The sequence below is a fragment of the Lepidochelys kempii genome, chromosome 10 (genome assembly GCF_965140285.1).
Source record: "Lepidochelys kempii isolate rLepKem1 chromosome 10, rLepKem1.hap1, whole genome shotgun sequence".
In the NCBI taxonomy this organism is placed as follows: domain Eukaryota; kingdom Metazoa; phylum Chordata; order Testudines; family Cheloniidae; genus Lepidochelys; species Lepidochelys kempii.
In genome coordinates, this window is record NC_136389.1 from 27,391,316 (window position 1) to 27,415,886 (window position 24,571).

A 24,571-nucleotide genomic window follows, 5' to 3' on the forward strand; every position below is an offset into this window, starting at 1 on the left:
GATGCAGATTTGTGGGGAGGCCCAGTCAAAGGTAGGGAAGGATAATACAGAACTCCCAGCCCTCATTACAGTAACAGTGCATTTATCTAAACTACTTTGGCAGATAACATGCTTATATCACTGTTGAAATAATGTTAATAGTGTCGATACTATACAGAGATCTGGAGCACACACAGGAAAATATGGATAAGCCAACACAACACAAAGCATTTTCAATATCTAGTGGGAAAGGATGAGTATAAAGCATGCACCACCATGGTTAAGATTTTCTTTTGGAAACAAATCACTTATCACTGGTTTACATTAAGTAGAAAGCATTTATTTTAGCATGATTATTGACCCTATTGTGTACAATTGAGAGATGTTCCTCATCCTACAATGAAATGTCAACTTGATAAGATAATTGCTTCCCATTAAATATAAATGATTGTATCCTAGGAAAATTTACTTTGCATTCCTATTCAGATAACTTTCTCCATTATAAAGCTTGTTCTTATTTCAGATATTAAAATAAGGACAATCTTTTCTAACCTTCCACACTACTACTATGTGAAAATAACAAACACCTCAACTGACAGTTTTAGGCGCCAAAAGGATTTATAGGAACATGAAATCCCACTTCATCAGAAGAGTGCACGTTACAAACAAAACAAACCCTCCCACTTCTTTAGTTTAAAAATATATACAAAGCATTTGGGAATAAGGAGTTTTTCCAAATCTAGCATAAAACAGAACACGCTTTCCTTTAAAATAAAAAAGATAATTTCTCAATTTTGCAAACTACTGGATAAAAGTCTTTATAAAGAAACAACGTCACTACCATGGAGGAATACATTTCCAAAGGAGAGAAAACCCATGCTCAGATATTATCTGGGGAAAATGCATTGAAATTCCTTTGTGATGAATAGAGTTTTCTCTCCTCAGGGTGACCTCTACCTTCAGAATATGATGGTTTTATTATGATTAATAAATTTCATTTCCACAGAGGAAAAGGAACAGTGTCAGCTTAAACTTCAAGCAAGTAGTCTTCTTTTTAAATGCTAATTTGTAAACATGCCCTTGCATGACACGAAAATTTAGAAGCTCACAAGGTTAGCAGAATAGATTCAGATTCCATTCTGAAAATGGGGCCAAGGATTTAAGGCATATTGTCAAATTGGAAACCAGTAAGCAGGGCAGTCACCAAGTGATCCAGTCTTTTATTCATTCAATCAGCCACAATTTTGTCAGCATGCTTATTTTTCATTAAAATTAGTATTATTTTAATGCTCTTTTATAATTTACACTAGAAACAATCACTGTAGGTAAATGATACACTAGGGCATACATTTAATTTTTTTTTAAAAAGGAAAACCTATTTCGAATAGTTTAATAGAACAGTATATATTACAAATTGTTAAATCACTGTGTCAATACCAACTATAGGTACCCGTCATAACGAATTAGAAATTGTTGTCTCAAGGGCTATGTTTACGATGGACATTTTATTATAATTTCCCATTGGTGCACAAGTAGTGGGAACATCAATGTAAGGGATGTGCCAACATTTTTCACACGTAGATAACATGGTGGTAAAAAAACATAGCTGACAAAGTGCTGGCGGCACACAACATTGCAACTACTGCTGGATCTGCATAACAATGGTAGAATTATAGGAAATTTTAAAATAAAGCTCACCATCCTAGTTTAGAACATCGCTGTAAATATTCACATGGGGCTGGATCCTGAAATCCTTACATATCACTCCTTACAGCAAAAGACTCATTTAATTCAATGGGAATTTGTCAGAGTACAGCCTGAGTAATAATGGAGTAAAAACTGACTTCAGGATCGATTACCTTGTGTGGTAAGAACTCACCATGTTTTAAAATTGCTCAGATACTGTTGAAAAAGTGGATCTGTTGTTAACTGCTGGAGAGAGAGTTTGGTTTTTTTTTAATTTAAAATGACTAAATGATACTTGCATATGAACATTGTTCACAAATATAAACAATTGGCTACGATAGCTTCAAGGTGTCATTTTTTACATTTTGTATAGATATGTCTGAAGTCGCTAAAAACTGAGGAATGTATCCCTTACTCCACTCCTAGTTTTTTTATAATCTTTTTAGATTGTAAACTCTTTGGTGCAGAGACCATATTTTCCCTATGCGCCTAACTCCGGGAATGGGGCTCTGATCCTAAATGGGGACTTAGTATCATTTGAAAACTGTTTAATAATATACACTATTAGGTTTAATAACAAAAGTATCAGGGGGAAATTCATAATCTATAGTGCAACCCAATTAACACACTTTTCCTTGCTAGAACAATCTGAGCAGTGTAAAAGGAATGTATTAAATAAAACTAAATTCAGGAATCTGATTTTCTCTCATCACTGATCCAAAACAAATATTTAGGAAAAAAAGTATTGATCATGAAAATATTTCTACTGGTCTGTCCCAAAGACTTCTTTCCTTGGCAGGTCATTGTTGGGGTGATGTAAATTGCTCTGCATTGAGCAAACTGAATCCAAATTTTCACTGGCTCTAGTAATAATCTGCCACGCTGTGAGCCATTAAAGATCCATTTCAACAGTCATGAGACAATGAAATTTAAAGTCATCTCCTTCTGATTACTATTTTTGTTCTCCCATTTTTTTTTTCAATTTGGACATTTGTTTAGTAACCCATATATTAGAAATTACTAGAATATTTTGTAACTGTTTTGAAAATGGCTATTAACCCAAATAGTATAAAGTACAAGTTTTGAGCTTTAGCAGTTTTTAAACGTGTGTTGGCTAAAATAAAGTAAAGATTCAGATGGGAAAGACTGCAATCAGAAAGATGTAATTTTATAGTCCAATCTCTTGTAATTTGCCAGGGCTAGAAACCGATTACTTGTATCATTGGAAAACTAATAATTCTACTGTTTCCACTATATAAAGCATTTTTATTAGCTGTAACGGTTAATGGACTATCTGACCTTACAATCATTGTTCCCTTGGTCTTGCAGCTACTAGAGCTTGGACCCAGTGTAACTTTAAATTGCTTAAATTCTGTGTGTTGATTGCTATTTGACAATAAAGCACTAACCTAATGTAATTTTAGAAATAGATAATGTTACCCTTATCAACTGAATAGACAGGGTTGCCTAGGCAGCAGAAGGTACAACAAAATAAGCAGTGACTTCTGTCTCTAGAGCTTCACCATAACCCTGGTGCTCACCAGTGGAAGGGGGAGCAGGACTACAAAAAGTGATGCCAGGGAAACATCCCAACCAATTGGTGCCATGTAAAGCAGAATCCTGATCTCTTCATTGACTATCTGATCTTGACAGTCAGCAGGGAAGCTTTTAATAGGCAGCAAGTTTAAAACAAACAAAAGTAAGTATTTTTTCAGACAATGTACAGTCAACCTGTGGAACTCCTTGCCAGAGGATGTTGCGAAAGCCAAGACTATAACAGGGTTCAAAAAAGAACTACATAAGTTCATAGAGCATAGGTCTATCAATGGCTATTAGCCAGGATGGGCAGAAATGGTATCCGTAACCTCTGTTTGCCAGAAGCTGGGAATGAGCAACAGGGGATGGATCACTTGATGATTACCTGTTCTGTTCATTCCCTCTGGGGCACGTGGCATTGGCCACTGTTGGAAGATAGGATACTGGGCTAGATGGACCTTTGGTCTGACCCAGTATGGTCATTCTTATGTTTTTATGGGGCAGAAGGAGTCAGAGTTATAATAGTGATATTATTAGAGTAGAGGCAGGCAAGTTTCAGTGGCCAGAGAAAAGGAAGTTGCAATGGTGACCTGCCTCTCTCCCTATAAATGGTTGCAATGATCAGTCACATCAGCCAATCTACTGTTCCCTTGGATCACCATGACAGACTTTAAGAAGTCACCATGGGGCTGGTGTCAGGCCTTTATTTCCCGCCCAACACCTGACATTTTTTAAGAAAACAAAGATACTGAGTGATAATATAAAGCAGCTACTCATGTTTCACCTCCTTATTTCATGGTATGGTAAGGTTCACAAGTAACATACTTGCAGTAGAATATCCTGTTACATCCCATGTTAAGTCATGCTTGTTAATTATACTTTTAAATAGCAAAAAGGAAAAGAGTCCTTTTGTAGTTGCGCCTGGCACACAAAGCACAGCCAGATTCTTTGTTCACCTCTCAGCTGGTGGATCTGCACTATGCAGCAGTTGTACTCTGTTTACGTATATTTATTCACACATTTTTAGTGCATATTCTAGAGTAATCCCTCCACACAGGATGACACACTTAAGATTTTTTTAAATTTACTTTCAGTCATTTTCTTTGGTCTTGAACGTTTAAAGAATTCTACAATCTTCCACCTTTATTATATCAAAGGCCCAGATCACCCCTTAAGAAAAGTGTGTAAGGGGACCCTCTGGATACGGATTTCTGCCCTGCACCACAGAGAGTAGTTTACAGGTTTGCATTGTGGAGGGCTGGAAACTTGGCAGTCTTGGGAATGTATACTAGTCCTATATAGCAGCAGTTCTCAAACTTTGGGTTGGGACCCCAAAGTGGGTTGCGACCCCATTTTAATGGGGTCGCCAGGGCTGGCTTAGACTAGTGGGTGCCTGGGGCCAAAGTCTGATCCCCACTGCCTTGGGCTTCAACCCTGGGTGGCGGAGCTCAGGTTACAGGCCTGTCTGGTGCTGAAGCCCTTGGGCTTTGTCTCCTCCGCCCCCACCCCCGGCTCAGGGTGATGAGGTTTGGCTTTGGCCCCCTCGTCACCTCGGGAGGCCGGGCTCAGGCTTCACTTCCCCCCTTCCTGCGGTCATGTAGTAATTTTTGTTGTCAGAAGGGGTTCGCGGTGCTATGAAATTTGAGAACCTCTGCTATAAAGTATTAGCCAGAAAAGCTAATACAGCTGAGGTCATCTCTAATGATATTAAAAATTTTCTGTGGCACCCTCCACATTCACTGAAGGTTCTGGGGCAGCTGTGGCTGGGACAATCCCTGGTAGCATGGCTCTAGTAAAGCTGTTCTTTCAGAGAGCCGGAGGGAAGGGGCCAGCACCCAACCCCTGGATGGGACAATAAGATGGGATTTCCAGGAGGAGATCTTCATAAAAAATTTCCTCCATCTAGCAGAGCAACATTCATAACTTGAAATGTTGAATAGTGATCTTCAGTATTTCTGATTTCCCAGGAACATAAAGAGAGATAGGGAACCAAATTCAGACTTAACATAAGAAGGTGAAACACCAAGGTCCTCAATAATTAACCTGCTGACACAAGGTCTGATTTTGAGCTATGGAGTTTGCATTTCAATATGGTAAAGGCTGGATAGCTAGCTGCCTTACAGGCTTTTGGGAGTGATTCTGGACGCTCTAGACAGAGTCCTAATTTAGAACGTGAGATCCTTCAGGCCTCAACCTTTTCTTTCTTCTTGGCTCTAAAATGCCCAGCACTTGTCGGTACTAATTCATTAATACATAACAGGTATATAAATTTTCCTGTATAGTACAAGCAATATATATTTTTTAATAAAAGTTCCTTTGATTGCAGACTTAGTGGAGGATTCCACAGAAAGATATTTTCCATAGGACATAAAGCCTTTGCTGGGATATTTGTGTGGGAATAGTTATGACTCTTGCCTTTACTTAGGAACAGCCCTGTGTGTGTTCTTTATTTCCTCCTCCATTGCTTTCTTGTCCGTCAGGGGGAATTTACAATGGCATTACTTTTACCCGTAATGATCTTTCTAAAATTCATCAAGTAACAGAGAACCAAGCCTTTGTGGCCTGTTTTACATGAGTTTGTCATTTCCTTAGCACCTGTGGGGGTTCTATTTTGTGTGGGTTTTTATTTACTGATGCCTTTCATCCCAATTGTGGGAAACCCATGGAGTGGAGGCATTTGTTTGTTATTAGTCTTGTTAGTAAAAAGAATTTTTGATTGACAGCACCAGTTTTTCTCTTGCCTGGTGAGGGGTGTCATCACCTATTCCCATTACTGTCCAGCACTGAAGGAACTTAAAAGTGAAAATCCCCCTCAACCCTTTCTGTAGCTTGTTATATACCTGCAGACACCTGACACTGGGATGCCACCTTGGAAGATCTGGTCAGCTAAATAGGATTGGTCAATATTTTGATTGCAGAAATACCCAGATGCTACAAGATGTGGTATTGGTGATACCATAGGTGATGCTCTCCCCTCTTAGTCATAAGTGAATTAGTGCCTCAGCATGGTGCTAGCGTCTGGGTGCTGCTCAAGGATTTTATTTCAGATGTAAAATCAAGGGTGTTAACCTAACGTCTAAGTCAAATTCTAACTTGATAATTACATCCTGCCTACCTACATTCCTCCTTATAGTTTCTACCAGGATAGTTATTTTCTCGTTATGCTGATACTAATTCTCCTAATAAAAATTGTTGCGTGGAGATATTGGGGCATAGTAAATACCATGTTCCACCTGAAAAGTGGCTGCCATCAATGGGAAATGAATGATTCTTACTTTAGTCTGCAAAGCATTTTTGGATTATTAATTTATTAATTATCATTATTATATTGTAAGTATTCAACAGGTTGTTTTCTAGCATACTGTACTGTGTACTTGACAACAAAACTTTTTCTGAAGTCTGCATTTTTATTTACTCTTAAACTTTGCAGGCTACAATACTGCTCTTTTAAATTCAGTTTTTGAAGTGTAATGAGTGTAACAACATACAGATTTTGCCATTTGTTCTTTGTCTACTGCACACGTGTGTGTAAACCATAATGTATACACAGACCCCAGAAATGGCATCTCCAAGTCCCATATTTTCATCGTATCACAGAATTGGTTTCTGGATATATTAAGTCATAGTTGCATTTCTCTAAGACCATAGTGCAAAGAATGCATTGACACACACAGACACACCTGTTGAGATCAGTAGAAACATAGATTATTCACTTTTTTGTTATCAAAAGAGCTTCAGATTGCAAATCCTCCATTTACAAATCACAGAACCCCAGCTTTACTTAATCTTGTCATGTTGTCACATTTGACTAGCCATGTGAACTGACCTAGAACTGTAAGCACAAGGAAGGCAAGCTGTCAAAGAGATAATGACAAAGATGCCAACAAGGGCTGCCAGTGTTTTCACTGAGTGAGATAGAAGGATTAATCAGACTTCACTACAGAAAAACAGAGGATAATCCAAGTGTTTACTGATTTTATGAACTGATCCCATGGTTGCACATCTTATAACAACAACTACCAGGAGCTGTAACAAATAAAGTTCCATATAAGCCATACACAGCTATTTACAGCAGCAGTAAAAGGATGTTTAAAGTGCCAACATAAGGGATACTTGAATTTACTGAGGAAATTTAATTGTTTGCATTAGTACAGCATTTCCTACCCTTTGCAAAGCACGAACCTCAAGATTTGTCATTTTTCACAGGGAAAAGCAACACAGACATTAAAATTAAATATGGTACTAGCAGAAGACATTCAGGTACTCCAGCTATCCTTCATCTATGCTTTTACAAGTTTAGTGGGAGAGGAAAATATAATAAGAAAGGTATCTAGTTCAAAATGCTCTGCCAAATGGCTGCATGAAATGAAGTCAACTCCTTGGGCAGCACAAAGGAATTCTCAAAAGTAAACTTATATGTCTTTACACTGTGATCTAAATAAAGCTGACGCCACTATCTCAGACTGTATTCTTTCACTTTTGAAAATTATTTAGATTATTTGTATATGTAATTCTTGGTAATTCCTTTTAAACTTCCATATCTGGCCAGTATCTCTCCCCTTTATCTCAGAGTAAGGCAGTGAGTTGTCTGAGGGAAGAATTTGTCCAGATATGATTAGCTATGTATCATGTTGAAGGTTCAGCATACAGGCATCTCAGCCACATTTATGTACTGATGAAAATATTCACTTTGAAATAACTGTCTACCATATCTTGCTAGTGCTCCATGCATAAAACTTGCACTGGTGCCAGAAAACTGCACAGATCAATGGCAGTATTTGGGAACTTTGCAAACCTGGCAATCAAGATGATTTAAAAAACTATACATTCCACTCAAACCATTTACAATATTGTTGGGTGCCTGACTCTTCATCTATAAGCCAAGAGATAAAAATAGCATAGTTTTGCAATGTTAGAAATTAAAGCAATCAGAATTTTTGTCATCTTTTTGGGGAGACTTTGTTTCACCAAAGTACTTGGCTCATAATTTTATCTAAGGCCGTATATTTCTAAAGCTAAGACATAAACTGGTATGTTACATACATTCATTCATTCATTTTTATTTCCTTGGGGAGGGGGGATAACTATGATTGAAGACAGGAAATGAATAAAGTCGTGAGTTGAAAAAAAGATGTTATATCCACTTGTACCACATTTCAGTTAGAAAGCAGGTTCATATAATAAACTTTGCCCAGGTCTCTCTCGCACCTAAACCATAAACAGAGTGCATACATGCTCCTGAGGGAAACAGTATCAACTATGCAAGCACACTGGATTTTGTTGTTCTTGTATGGCAGAGTCACAAGAAGTTAAAAATTACAGGAAAAGAGGTCTAAATCTAGAATAGTCAGAGTGTGTCCCAGCAAGCACCTTTCTTCAGGGAACCTGCATTTTGATATTATAAAATCTGAAGTAAAGATTTAAATTCTGCTTTGGGAAAATAATTCAAATATACCAACATTACTACAAAAATACTGTTTTGCAATCAACATGTATTTACAACTACAAATTTTGAGCCACAACACATTCAGAGCCACGTTCTACCCTCCCATGGAGTTTGATGCTGTGAGATGCCAAATGCCTCTGCATCTCAGGATGAATTCTGCCCTTGTATGCCCATTTCCAGAAATGTGCTGGAGAGGGTTCTTTGGAGATTCTTGTTAAAATGTCATAATCAGCTGAATGGAGGGTCAAGACAGCTTCCCTTCCTCTGATCTAATTTACTCTCCACATGTTGTTTAATGATTCCTGCCAAAGATGACCTAGCCCTGAAGCATATAACATTTGTTCTGAAGAGCAATTTTTTTGGCCTTTGAAAGCACTGGATTCCATCAAGTGTCAGATATTTAAAAAGTCCTAGGGAAGGATCCTCCTGCCAGAGATATCTATGTTTGATATGAGCTCACTACACTCTGCATTCATTCTTAGTGTCTCATTTTAACCATAACCAAGGAAGACAGAAAAACCACTTGGCAAGCCAACATCTGTTGAAGGTACTAGGTGTGAGAATTTTACAAAAGCTCCTATACAACACACATTCTTGGAGAGCCTTCTCCAAGCTCATTTATTATAAATACTTGATATAGTGCAATCTGGTTCATTCTACAAGTAAAATAATCACTCTTCAGAAGAAATCTTATGTACTTCAGGGTTAAGTTATCTCTGGCAGGAATGATTAAGCAGCCTTCACCATAGCAGGGAGATCACCCAAACCCTCCCTTCAATCTGATGAAACTTTAACAGTTGTTTTCCTGATTAGTTATATTATTATTCTCGCACACACACACCATTTGCAGGGGGATGAGATAAAGACATACACACAAATTCCATATTTTGAACAGGGTTTTATATACTATCAGTACATTCAGTATAACCCAATCCTACAAAAACATGAGTAATGTCATTAAGTTCAGTTGGACTAATCACGTGTATAAAGTTACTCAGGTTGCAGTTTAACAAGAACAAACAGCACTACAGGACAGTTTAGAATACGATGGAAAGAATTTATGTGTCTTAATAAAATAATTCAAAAATTACTTCATTAATTCACTGAACACTAGATTTACTGATTTTGAAGGTCTGACCTAAATCAAGCGCAGGAGGCATAACCTTATTATTTAAAGTGCAGCTTTGCCTATTGTATTTCAATTCTGAGATTTAAAAATCAACAACACTGATGAACTTGTCATGAAAACTAGTGATTTAAATCAACAAACTTTTAGCAATTTACATTATAAAACCTGTGAATGTGGACCTGAGTGTGAATTCCTTGCACACCCAGAACTCCTTTGGACTCTAATGTAAGATTTATTTGTTCAAGGAATGCAAGATCAGGCCTCTCATTAGCTAGTTAAAGCTCATTCACTCAGATCACATAACAAAAAAAGCATCTACAGTCAGCTGTTTATTGATTTAGCTATCATTCTTAAAATTGTATCTAACCAAAAACTTATTTCTAAAACCATACAATGCAGGCAATCTAAGGTGAAACTAAAAGCTTTTGTAAATAGATACAAAGACCCAATTTCTGTCCTCAGTTACACCTGTGCAATACACTGAAGTCACTGGCAGAGTTTGGCCCATACCATAAGATTCCAAAGCAGTGACGTAATGCATGTTTGTACAGTCCTGGACATTTACAATTCCGCCAGTCCTGCAGGAAGGAAGGAAGTCCTTTTATTACAGAAACTCATTCTTATTCCATGGAATTCATCTTGCAGGACAGGAAATTGCCTGCAGGGCCAATGGACAGCGAAAGATCCAGGACTATAGTTAAAATCGTAAGTATATGTCTTTGAAAACAAAGTTTATTAAAAGAACTTTCTTCTTAACGAAACCTGCTAGAACTGATAAGCTCATTACAACCTGGAGCAGAGCAGGAGAGAGGAAGGCTAATGCTGTGCATTTAGATGTAGCTGAATCCTGAACTCAGGGTCTGACCAAGCAAATGAGTTTCTAATACTGTCTTTTCAAATATGATGCAATTTTCAATTTATAAAGTTAAATACACACTGCTACTAATTTAGGATTCTAAACAGTTTGTGTTAAAAGAAGAACTTTTCAGATCACCTTTAAGAAACATGTAAATTGCATACAACATTATAAACGTCAGTATATGTTGATCTTACTATATATAATTTTCATTGACACAAATTGAAGGTTCTTGACGTATTTGAATATAGATCAGAATGTTTTAAAGTGTACAGTCTTCACCTTTCACTTGCTGCTACTGATGTTAATAGGGTATCCTATAAATCAGTGTTTTAATTCCAACATTTTGTTTTAGACTGCATAACCTTCAATCATTTTGCATGCAGAATTCCCATTAAATCAATAAGATTTTTGCTTAAAAATCAATGGCAGAATATGGCTCAATGTTATTACTATTTATTTTGGCTTCTGCGCAGAGCTTCACCTCAGGTAGCAAAATAATTCCATCCTTATCTGTATAAAGATTCAGACTGTTTCAAACTACATTATGTAACAGAGAGGATTTCCCTTGGTATAATCTGTATATTTATAAGATTACTTTTTGCAAATATCTTATAAAAACAATGCTTATTCCTCTGTACCCGGGTCCTTATAACACAATGTTATATTAGCAAAGAAACAGAGGGCCTTTGCTTAGGGTGATGCTCTGATGATATACAGATCTTCTTTCTCACTATCCTATCCGCAAATACAGACTTTGATGTGCTTTGGGGTCTGTACTATCTTTGTGGGCACCATTTGCCCCCAAAGAGTCATTCAGAAAAGTGATAAATCGATAGCACTTACAGGTGTCTATGCCTTTAATCCTATCTTTATTTCTGTTTGGGGAATTTTTGGTAACAATTTGGTCATACTGTACAGTAAATGTATGAAGCTTCAATATATTCTTACTTTTCTGGATCACACAATATTGAAACTGGAAATAAAACATCAAAGTCAGCAAAATAACCTAATGTCTTTTATATGGCAAAGCCAAAAGGTTTCAAGCTATAACTAAGTGAAACTATTCCAAAGATTTATATTATGGACTTTACTAAGCTTTCTCTAATGATTAACTGCAGCATGTGAAAAAGGATATTGAGACCTGGATGGATGCATCAAGAAGTATCAATGATTGTTACCTGCAGAGGTGTTACAAGAAATTTCATCTGCTGCAACGAAGACGAATTGATTTCTGCAAGAGAAGATAAAATTCACAATACTGCTTGCTGACTGGGAAATGTGCTAGCTGCCAATTGACTTGATGTTTACAGATGGGGTAGGGTAAGGGTGCTTAATTTTAATGAACGTAGCAAAAAAAAGTGTTGACGTATTTCAGTACTATATAGTTTATAAGGATCATGAGGTAGACATGCTGGGATCTTTTAAATGAAATAATGGTGACATCTGAATATGGACTATGTACAAACGCTTGCACTGGAAGCTTTACGTTTAGCGTTACAAATATGTCATGCTAAAATATATTTATAAAGTTTAAAAAAATCAAACTATATTTATATTAATGTATACACTAAAGGGCATTAAATGCAAAATGTAAAAAATCCTATATTTTACAGAAAAAAATGTAATTGACGTAGTAGAACTTAAAGGAGAATATTGAAAGTAAAATATTTTTGGCTTTTAAAGTTCTAATATGATGCTGAAACAGAAAATGCATTTTCTGCCATTTCCAAAAGAGAATTTATGACATAGTATATTCTTATATACTGTCATTTGAGCATTGGCATATGTTTGCTGCAGAATACTGAATATTGTTAATTCAAGAAATTATTGATTTGATATAAGCCTTCTCTTGCAAAATTCTTTTTTCTACCAGATAATATATTATTAAAAATGCAAAATACACTTTAAAATGTTCAAAATACAGAAAACTTCATTCTGACACAAAACCTGCTCCCTTTACTTATGTTATCGTCACACTTGAAGGCTCACAGTCAGCAAGGTGATCTGGATTTGGGCCACTGTATATTCCATGAATGATCTAATTAAGGACTTGCAATATTATCAGTTTATGCCCTTTTAGTGATGTACACAGTGCTGTCTAACTTCACTTGGAGTTGTGCAAGCATAACCAAGAATTTGACCCCAAATTTTTGCACTTAGATCCTGATTCATTCAAACTCCATCCAGCTTCTGTACCACAAAATCCTGCACAGTTGCACAAGCTGGAATATCTCACAACTTTTATGCACAAATTAACAGCTGAGGAGCTAGATCCAACTGGTATTAACTCTGCAGTATGGGATTAATCCTGCAAGGTCAGCACACTTCCTGTTACGTGCTACATACCCTCAGCTCCTATGGAAATCTGTGGATGTCGAGGGGCATAACACCACAGGAGCATGCACAGGAGTGAACGCTAAAAGAAGAAAACCTTCTCTCTATTACTTAATCCCTAATACGTTAAAAAAAAAATTGAAACTCTTGTTTAAAGTCCTGTGAACACTGTAATTAAAATGTTCACCTTTTGATAAGGTGCACAGAACCCTATAATTTATACAAATAGTCATACTTTTTGGTTAAAATCAAGTGAAGTATCAGTTTAATATTGGCCATGCCTTCCATTAGGGATATTATATCCTGTACTTTCAGATGGGTGGAATAATGATCAAATGGCACATTTCCACCTCTAATTTCTATTGTCCTGAATTACCTGTATGGGGTGGTAATTTTGTTATTTATTCTTTATTTACAGTAATTTAACAATCTAGTGATATTTATCCTGAGTACTGCAATAATGAGTTGACATCTAAGCCTAAAGGAGTTAGAAATATTGTGAACATATAGCTATACTGTGTTTCATATATAATGCAAGTTTTTACCATATCTACTTCCAACATGTCTTATATGGTAATATTGATCCACGCAGAAGGATTTAAATGTCTGCCTAACAAAGACGCCATCCAAGATAAAGTAGACTTCATAGCTGTTGGTCCATAGGAACTCCTTTATCTCCTTTCCTATGCAGCTATAAAGTTGTTCCCTATTCTAAAAAATGATATTTTCTTCTAGAAAGCAGCCACATAGTGCTGGTTTAAGATTTTGTGGCTGGCTGAGAAAGTCCCTTCCTCAGGAGAGGAATCACAGACTCCATTATGCCCAACTGCTTTTATGTCACTCTGTCTCAAGAATAAGACAAAGCACGGATGTATCTGTAGGAATAATTTACTGCTTTAACTGCTTTCTGGAACAACCTAAAAACAATCATTCCTGTTTCTCACTTTATTTAACCAATTACTACAAATGATGTGTTGCTTAAAGTGTCTACAGATTGTACTAATACTTCCCAATTTTTCCCAGCTTTCAGCAAGTACATTTTTTAAAAAGTCTTCAAAGTCCCTGAATGGAACTGTGGCTACAATGAGTTTAAAAGAAAAAGAAAAAAAAAGAGAGAGAGAACCTTTAAATATCTGCCATGTACAGCCCCTGTTACATGCCCACTGTGTTCACTGGAAGGCACAATTTCTCCTTGCACTTTGCTTTTTTATATTTTATTTTAGAAATCCATAAATCATTTTTCAAACTAAGGTATTGGTCAATGTAAAACCAGTTGATGTGAGAATTAAAGTACTCACATTATTTTCTTTATGGGGAAGTAAATGTAGCCGCTAGAGCACTCAACAGCCAAATTCAATTTATTATGAATAATTAGATGTTGTTGCTAATGATTCCAGTCATTTGCTTAGTAATTTGATGATCTTAATGTCTTTTGTAGTCACTGTCTATACTTTCCTAATGGCTTTACTACTTTATATTTCACAAGATACATATACCTAAAAGAAGAGTTGATAATCAGACTTGGCCCTTTTGACATGGCAAGATGTGTCACATGTGCCTTCTGCAGGAAGTCTGCTTATTCACTATGGGCAAAATTCTGTTCACCTGACTTATGGGAGCAATCCTACAGATTTCAACTTGACTTCTTACCTGAATAAGGCAAGTAAGAATCAGGCAACAAAGTGCACATACACAATATCTATTTAGAATACAGCATAATAATTGAAATTAGAGATAGAAAAGGCCTATTAATCTAATCCATTCCTCTGCAAATGCAGGATTCCTCCCTTCAGTATAATATCCAACTTTAATTATGATTTGGGCTTCCACAACTTCACTTACAAGACTAATCCCAGTCTAGTAGTATAGATTTTTAAGTAGTATAGGTTTATAATAAAACATCAGTTTTAACAGCTAAATAAACAAAGTGAACTGGGTTTAAAGAACTCATAACATGAATATGGTAAGAAATTATAGGACTCTATGATGGATTTTAGTTTTTAAATGTTCACCACGTGACTTTGCACTGAAGTGCACTACATTTTAATTAGAATTGCTCCATACTTCAAAAGCTTTAATTACATAAAATATATTCAATTTGAAAATGACCTTAATATATTGTTAGACAATCCAAGGAATACTAGAGTATGCTCCAAAATTAAAACTTGATTATACAAGAAGTTCTGCTCCATTATTAAGGCCAAATTCTGCCACTGGATGCAAAATTTTCTCCTTAATGTTTGTCTACTATCAATTAAAAATAGGCTTCCATCTGTATCTCTAAATGTTTTGTATTTCAAGACAAACAGAAAATTTATACTGAAGTCCTAAAATATCTTATTTTATTTAAACAACATTTAAGAGCCCTAGAAAGGGCTACAGGAGATCAACTAAGACAGAAAGAAAAACTGAAAGAATAACATAAGTAATAAAGATATTTTAAAGTAAAGTGGGTAATTTAAATGTACAGGGCCTGATTTTCAGTTACTCCATTCCTGTGTTTGTGGCAGAAACAGGGAGAGGGAAGCAAAGGTGGCTTTAAGCTACTTTTTTGCTCACCTTATTTTGGGGCTCTTCATGCCCCAAAGTAAATTAAAACAGCTTATGTTCTGCTTCCTATAACCCCCTAAAGGGTGCTGGGAAAAAGAGCAGCAGCGGGCTGGCCTGACATGTACTCTCCACTGGGGGCTGGGCACAGAACTGATGTAGAGCTCTTGCATCAGTTCTATACCCACAAGGGTGAACCTCTGCATAATGAGTAGGCTCAGGACTTTTCCTTCCTTGCCTCATTTATGCTGCCAGACTGATGTAAAGGGACATTAGTGTAACTGAGAATCAGGTCAATTGTGTCTGGATGCAATAAAAACTGTTTCTGACAATCATTAGAGTCTAAAACTTACTCTCTGTATAAGTATCTGAGATGACAAAGAACCACCAATGTGGGTAAGTTGTGGAGAGCCCCTGAAAGGGGGTATCTCCTCTTTGAGTGCCACTAAGGTCTGCTCTGTGAGAGTTCCATCTAAGGGAGAAATGGAGGGGAGAGGTCTTGGCTAGCAAATCCACCAGCCAACCCTCACATCTTTGCATGGGGACAGTAGGAGACAGTAAATTGTGGCTGCCATATTTGTCACAGAATGGCATCAACGGTGGTCCACAGGAGGGGGAGGGGGAAGGATTCCACCTATCCCTCTGCTCAATTCCCTTTTTCATTTGGAGAGATTAATACATGCCCCTCCAATAGCTATGTTGGGGCTTACACTGCCTTAGGAATCGTTGTTGGTCATCATTAATAATCCAATGAGTTACATGTAAGGATGAGCCAAACTAGGACCCCAAATCTAACTGCCCCAAGAACCTTTTTTTCTTTTGATGGGGTGAGGCAGGGAGGAAATATGGGTGCTGGTTAAAAGTATGAACCGAAAAGTAGGTCTGAAAATCTGAACTCTGTAATTAGAGCCTCTCGCTACTTACATTTATTGTAGATATAGTGCTAAATACCAGAAAGGATGACAAACCATTTACAGAATTCACTTCACCAGGTACCTAAAAGTAGACCAATTCTAAACTTAACCTGACAACTATTTAAAACAGATGCAAACTGACGAGCAAAAGGCTGCACATCAGAGGGCTCAGTGGTATCTCTGTACATCAGGTGGCACCTTAAGAGGGGGCCAACCCATCACAGGCAGGACCTAGCTATAATATATAACAGTTTAATACGAAGTTGAAAGCAGAAGTGAAGAATATATTTCCTAACTGAAACTGGACTAAGTTTTTATAAAACATGGTCTTCAGCAAATAATGTTACTATTAAATTTGGATGTTTTCAGGCGTGAAGTATACTTGAGGTTCCTGAATTCCCGAGGCTGGTCAACGGGCCACTGTGCAAATACTGCAGTATCTTCAGTGGATTATATGCATTTCCTTGCGTATTGTATTTTGAGTTGGCTAGTGCAGTTTTGGTAAGATTAAAGAGACTAAGTAGCAGATGAAAGGCAAAGCAATCAATGACCGCAAAATGTCATAACCTCTCATATAAATGAAGCGTTCTATAGATTTTATTTCTCTCATTCCAGTAGTACTGACACAGGGCTCTCACAATATCTCTATACTGCATCTGGGAGCGAGCTTCCCACCCCAAAAAGACAAGACTTCAGCTAGCTCACCTTGAGCTAGAGCTCTAAAAACAGCAGTGTGGACATTGCAGCTGTAGCAGAGTCTTGGGCGAGTCTCCAGAGCTCAGACCGAACATGTCTGATAGGCTTGAGAGCCTGAGCTGCAATGTCCACATCTGAGCTATACCCACCAGTTTTGAGCAGCGGAGCTTCAACGGGAAGCAGCTGCCTGCAGGGCAGAGGGCACGCTCTACGTAGATCTAGGGGATAAAATCTGGTTCATACATTTTACTTTACAAAACTCACAGACCCTAAAGCATCAAACAATATGCATCCTGTTAATATCTAAAACCCAGAAGGTGAACGGTGAAAAAAGTGTCATTTTCAGAATACGCATTTAAACTTAATAAAAATCCATCTCCAAGTTACAAAATGGAAAAAACACCTGCTTCTGATTTTCTCATTTTCAATTTTTTCCTGTGTTTTTCTATCTCGTTCTGACTTTTTCCTCCCTCCATCATACCTTTTTCAGGAAGCTAGCTGGGATTTTACATCCAAATTTATTCTTCTCTTTGTGCTAACTATTGACATTGATTGCTCATCAATGATGGTGCCCCAACGACCAATGCGGTTATGGGAGTTATGATGATGATTGACATGATATGAGTGTGTGTACTCGGACTACACTTCACTGTGGATTCTATGGGCAACTATGATTTGTTCACATCAATTAGATCTCAAAGAATATGCTACAGAAATTCCTATTCCACAGACCAACTATTCCTATTCTCACAGTACCAAAAAGGTAGTTGATTAAGGGGACTGAGATGTTCCATACACACATTTTCCTCAGACTACGCTCCCCAAAAAGCTGAGCTATACCCATTTTCAATATTAATTAGCCCTCCACAGTGCCTGGTTAGTAACTTGGTAAGTGTCTTGAAATTATATTTACAAAATATATTCAAATTTGTTTACAGCACATAGTGCTAAATTCAGAAGCTACATGTATGTTAATACTATAATTAGAGTGTTTTTTAAAAATGTGATATTTAGTAGAGCCAGGTCAACCATTTGTAATTGATAATTTATTTGATTTTTTGCCTCTCTTTCTACTCACAAATTGTCTACGACCATGCTGCAATTTTCCTAGATGTATAAATAAGTTTTTGTCTTCAGATTTTTTTCTTTTGAGTGTGCAATAATTGAGATTCAAATGGTGTTGATTAGCTTTGAGTGGACACATATTCCACATGGTATCTTTCTGATTTTTGAATAAAGATGAAGTTAGGTATTAGAATCAGGTTTCCAGGACAAGTACACTTATGAATTTAAAATCTGTTTTCCACCAAATTTACCAATGGTCTCTTAAAATTCTCTGTCCTCTCAAACATTCATGCCAGGAATTTTGTTCACTAGACATTGTGCAGACTCCAAACACCAAAGAGTGTGAGCATAGCCACAGAAATTCCATTCTGATTTTTTTGATACAATCCTGGAGCTTTAGAATCCCACAATGTGCTGCAGGAAGGAAGTGGAAGTGTCCCTTCATTTAAAAATGTGAATGAAGGTTTCTGGAAACATTTTTACACCATTCACCATGCTCTGCTGCTTAGTTACATATAATTATGCACAAGTACAACTTCAGCATATCTCCCAAATCAAGTGGCAGATTAAGGTAAAATGGGGATCAGACAGCAGAAGATTACTGCAGAGTAGGTGATGATGTAGTGCAAAGCTAAAACCGCTGCCAGCTAGCCCTTTGTTGGTGTAAACAGCATTTGGGCTCCTTTTAGGAGGAAGACTGAGGGTTCAGAAGCGACAGGCAACAGCTCATTTGGGGGAAGGAAGAGATCTGCATAGAAGGCACTGTCTGGGATGCAGGAGGCTAGCAGGTTGGGAGCAAGAGTTTCAGGTACCTTCATGATTTGGTGGATCGAGGTGCTATTTGACCTTAATCCACCCCATTTTCAGGCTAGATTTTGCCTATGCAATCTGCCCTGTGTAAGAGTTGGATTAGCTTCACCACCCCAGAGAAAGAATTCTATTTCAGGCACCTTTCCTTGTCTGTTCCTCCATTGCTTTTTTAGTGGTAATTTGCTATTGGCCCTTCCTAATAGTAGATTACTACCCCGGTGACAGTTCAGCTACACAAATCTTTGCCCATCTCTCTGTTAGGGGGTTATGTGTGTGCAATCCCTCTCTCGCTCTCTCTGCAAGTCTGTAGCAGAGAGGCAGCTAGGGCACATACAACCCTGCTTAAAACTCTGTGTGGCCACGAAGGGTTGTATGTACCCTGCCTTCTCTTATATGCCTAGGCCAGGCCACAATTTGGCCCTTGATGTTACTTTGTAGGGTTTGTAATGGAATCTGTTAGATTTAGTATGTAGCATTACATTAAAAAGAAATCTTTAACGTGCACGAAAAATTAACCCAACACTCCTAGAACCTTGCAATCCTTCCTGTTCTACCAGGGTAAATTCTGTCTGGTGAGAGTGAGATTCTGGAAAATAGTCAGAAGCCTCTGTAGAAGACAGGAAGGGTTTAAAGGCTTCAAGGACTGTGGGCACACACACACAAAATTACAATAGCCCTATGAAATACCAAGCATAAAAGAAAAATGTATAAACATAAACCATTAGAACTGTGTAACAAATGGGGCTCAATCTCACAGGAGCTCTTGAACTTTAGTCACTGACTTTATAAACTGTACAGGAATCACTTTCCTTGCCAGTGAAGTGCAGCCACCTCTGAATGTAACATGGCAACTGTTGGAAACAGTGCATATCAACAATACATAGCAGATTAGAACTGAAACAAATACAGTATTGAGCAGAAATTACAGTGGGAAGTATTAGCCTATCTGCCATTAGCAGCCCATCTCTGGTAAAAGCAGCAAGGGATTTACTAATACAAAAGGGCAGCATTTAGGTTTTATGGACCAGTTTCTCAGCTGTTGTACATTGATGCAGCTCCTTTGAAGCTAATGACTTTAATGGAATGACACCAATTTACTCCAGCTGAGGATATGGCCCTCCGTATCAGTGGCAATGACAGCCCGTAACTGTGATGTGAAATTTATACATTTCTAAATAAAATTATTTTAAACACTTTAGGTTTTCTACATGCTCTAAATCTTTCAGGGTTTTGTTTGTTTGTTTGTTAGGGAGAATTCCAACCAGACTGATGGTTGGCTGGCTGAATAGCATTCTTAACAATAATTTACAGAGAAAGGTAAAATCTTTTTATAAAGACTCCCCGCCTCTTCCTTCTCCTGAATTTCAGTATCAAGGCTATTAAAGGACTGCAACATGCTGACATTTAGTTTAATATGTGTTGTAAGAAGGCTGATTTTGCTATTATCTTGTTTTATATTTCCAGTAACTATAAGATCAAAGTCCATTATCATACTTGTAGCATTTAAATCACAATACATGGAGACAACAACTTTACAGTTATACCCAGAAATCAAATACTCTCTTAAATGAAGTCAAAGTATATTATAAACAAAATAGATCTTTTCCTCGCTTGTATTCATCCAGTAGTATCCAGCTTCAACAAAACTGCCAAAAAAGTTGGGTGAATTGAATTACACTGGGAAAATCTTTACTACCATACTAATCTTGTTCGTACCAGACAATTTTTACCCAAGCAGTTCACTGTCAAACCTAACTGACAAATATGACTAAGATGGGGTAGGGGGACATAGGAAGGGACTGTTTTTGTTCCACAAATATTCAAATGTGAAAACTGTCATGATATTCTGCACCTGGATCTCCCACTTTCGAGTCTGGAAGTAAAGGAATGTCACCCAAATTTGCTGCCATTCCTCTTCTCCTGGGGGATGTCCTTTTGTAGATTTTGAAGTGAGGCTAGAAGGGGTGGAGGCCCTGTCTTTGGATTTCTGCACCAAAATCCAGTACTGTAATAATGTAGTATGTGGGGAGTATTGCCTCATGTTGAAAGAAGAGCCCCTCTTCTTGCCAAGTGAAGCAATCAAATTAATGCCTCTGTATTACTTTTGTCTAGGTCCTCTCAGTGGCTGGTACTGAACAGCTGCAGAGGGAATCTAGTCAACAGCATTATGGTTCCAGCAGGAGCCAAGCACCAGGGAGAGTAGAGGAGACTCAGTGGAGCGAAGAGATGTCCCTTCAGGTGATGCCCTGTCCCACAATTTTGTGAATGTGAACCAGGCAGGAGTGCTTCAATTTCAGCCCTATTAGTGGCGGTGTTTGTCCCGTGGGAGCGGGTGAGGTCACACTGTGTAGAGCCCAGCATTTTGAGCCCTGGGCAGCACTGAGCAGGATTGAGCAGCTGACTCCCAGCATGCTGGATCTGACTTTCCGGCGGCCTCTTACTGCCTCACAAGTCCCTGTAATTGCATGGGTTACAGGTGACTAATGCCACCACTGGCCCAGAAAGGAGAGATTTTCACTACTAAAAGCACCTTTCACTTTCAACAAAAAAATTGTGGCAAGAGGGGGAAAAATTCTCTTTTGCCAAGTTGCTGAAATGTGAATTCTCAAGAGCAGTGAGAATATGGTGCAGCCATATGGGAAACTGGCCATCCCAGTTTAAATTTGAAAGATTTTGCCAGAATTTGGACAGAATTAGCTTAAATTAACAATTGCTGAAATTTCTATAACTATTCTCTCACCAAAGTTTCTGTAAACATGCTTTAGTTTTTGACACTTACACATTTTTGACCCACAGTCAAAGTAATATTTTACTTAATATATCAGTGGGATTTCTGTGCATGTGCAGAAGTATATCCAAAATTATGTTAATGGTATTAAAGGACTAAGGAGTAGAGCTTTAAGAATAAACACCAGCAACTTGGTCTGTCTTCAATAGGAGCAGGATTATACACTAATTCTTTTGTATTTTGACTATGGTAAATATTTTCAAACTTGGGTGCTTAAAATAGGGCACCTCAGTCCGTATGTGAACAACTAAATGAGTGACCTGATTTTCAGAAGTGCTGAGTGTCTGCAACTCCCACTGAAGTCAATACGAGTTGTGGCTGCTCCAGCATCTGCGAACATCAGGCCACTTATGTATCTAAATTTAAGCATCCACATTTGAAAATGTTGAGCCTGATTCTCTTTACACCAAGGCTATTTTATATTGGTTTATCAGCATAAAGGGGCCTTAAAGTGAGTATATATTTGCACCCATTTTAAGGGCTCTTTGGAGCACTGCTAAAACAGTGTAAAGTGGCCTTAGTGTAAATGAGAACCAGACCCTTTGTCTATTGAGCACTGTGAACATTTTAATGTAAAATATAGACTAGAATTGATTTTTGAAATTTGTAATGGATTTTATGTCATCGTTATATATATATGATAATTCACTCATATTTCATATTAATTCTTTAGTGCAATATCACTATCCCTCAATAATATCATGACATTTCCTTATTTACTCACCGATTCATATATGATATGGTTTTACCAGTCTTCTTTAGTACAGAGGTAAGTGATATCAAACTCTTTAACACTTGTTAATAAAGTATTAAGCCTTCCTTGCAAATTATTTTATCTTCTGACTCGTTTGAAAATATACTTTTACTTCCTATTTTATGATATTAGCTTTGTTCACACCATAATAGCCATCAGGTTGACTTATCACTTTACATTACAGTTTGAGGAGATAAATTAATGGTCAAAATATTGTATATTAAATTCTTTGTCGGGTCAAATCAACCCCTCATCTAAGACAGATCAAATGAATTTCATGAAGTTCTACAGGTTGATGGACCTTTGCATGAGACCTTTAAAATGAAGGTCCTATGACATTCTGTATGTATGTGAAAGATTCCTTGGCATCCTTTGCTAAGTTGTCCAGTACTCGGATTATCTGCCTGTTTACCAAAACTACAGCTGGCAGCATTTCAGTTATGCAAAGAGATTTATCTGTGAATATACAGGTAATAAAGTTCTTTGGGATCCTTTGAGATGACAGCGGCTACAACAGATAAATATAAGATTGTTAATTCCTACTTTCTTAAGTTAACTTTCTCTGGATAATATCATTTTAAGTATGCTCATTTAGTACGTTTTCACCTCCCCACAAATTGCTCTGGATTGCCATTGATTTCCAGCCTATACTGTGCTCCTAGCTCCTCATTCCATTATTCTCTCTCCCCGTTATCGAATATACTAAATTCCTTCCCAGCTTTTACAACTGTCAGGGTTAAGGTACTTAGGTTCACAACACTTGTTTGGCATGTTTTAATCTACTTTTTTGTGGTCTATTGAGTCAATGATCTGAAAATTAAAAACTGTGTAATTAGGCTTTGACATGACCAAAATCGCTGTTATGGTCCAGCATGTCAGTGGCACAAGCAGAGACCAAATAACAGTTTTGGTCTGTTGGGTTGGGAGTCTATGTTTTATAACTCCCTGAATCCACATTTGCCCAGTCTGGTGAATATTACAGATCTAAAAAACAAAATTACATATTCCTCCAACATTCTGTAACAATTCAGAGGAAGACATTACAAAGTGTTTGGTAAATATGTAACTGTTTCTTAAAATATAAAGTTTAGTACTTTTTTCTCTTTGCTAAAAAAGGGGAAAAAACACTAAAATGTACCGAGGGAATATATTCATGATCACATCTATATACCACTAAGTGTCTACCCGAAATAACTGAAGCAAGACGACACAAAAGTTACAACTCAAAATATTTTCTGATATAGGCCAAGATTTTTTAAAAATGGGTGCCTAAATCCATATCTGGCACCTAAATAGGTGGCCTGATTTCCAGACGTGTCAAGCACCTGGCAGCTCTCACTGAAGTCAGTAGAACCTACCGGGTGCTCAGCACTTTTACAAATCAGGACACCTATTTAGGTGCCTAAATACGGACCTATGCACCCAACTTCAGGTAATCATGTATGGAAATACTGGCTGTAGTTTTCCTCTACCTTCTCTCTCAGTTTTTATTTCTTCTCTTTCTTCCCCCCCCCCCCCCCAAGCTAAGTGCCAGGCTATATTTTAAATCTTAATCTTTAAATTTAAAACATAGAATAGAAATTGAATAGCTACTGAAGAATAGCTTCCCCCCCCCCACCCCCAAAGATGGCAAAGCATGGGATTAGTAGCCAATACAGGTGATGTAACCTCTGAAGTGCAATACCTGTAACAGGTGAACACCACTGCTTCAGGCAAAGGGGACCTGATTCACCATAACATTACTCCTGCTTTGCACCAGTGTAACTCCACTGATTTCAGTATACCTCGTGTAAAACTTGAGCAACATAGTTGTAAATCAGTATTAGCTCTGTAAAATATAGCTTTGTAATTTTACTAGTTCTCTCCAGTCTGTATGAAATTTAATTGTTTTCCCTTGTGGTTTACATGGGAAAGGGGTGGCTGCTAAATGAGAATGGCTTCTAAATGATGATATAGAGTATTATTTATCTACTTGGGAAAAGCTGCAAAATTTAATGATTGCACACTGTTCCAATTATTACAGAATAA

At 37.5% G+C, this 24,571-nt stretch overlaps 1 protein-coding gene across 29 annotated transcripts in view; it reads right to left on the minus strand.

Annotated features, from left to right (window-relative positions):
• RBFOX1 (RNA binding fox-1 homolog 1) overlaps positions 1–24,571 on the minus strand; it is a 2,430,619-nt gene that overhangs the window by 4,736 nt on the left and 2,401,312 nt on the right. For 8 of the 29 annotated variants that reach the window (XM_073362500.2, XM_073362505.2, XM_073362503.2 and 5 more), the window contains one exon: positions 11,814–11,866. The exons of the other annotated variants lie outside the window; for them this stretch is intronic. In XM_073362500.2, the coding sequence (XP_073218601.2) occupies positions 11,814–11,866 (53 nt within the window). The remainder of the gene's footprint in view (positions 1–11,813; positions 11,867–24,571) is intronic. 29 annotated transcript variants of the gene reach the window in all.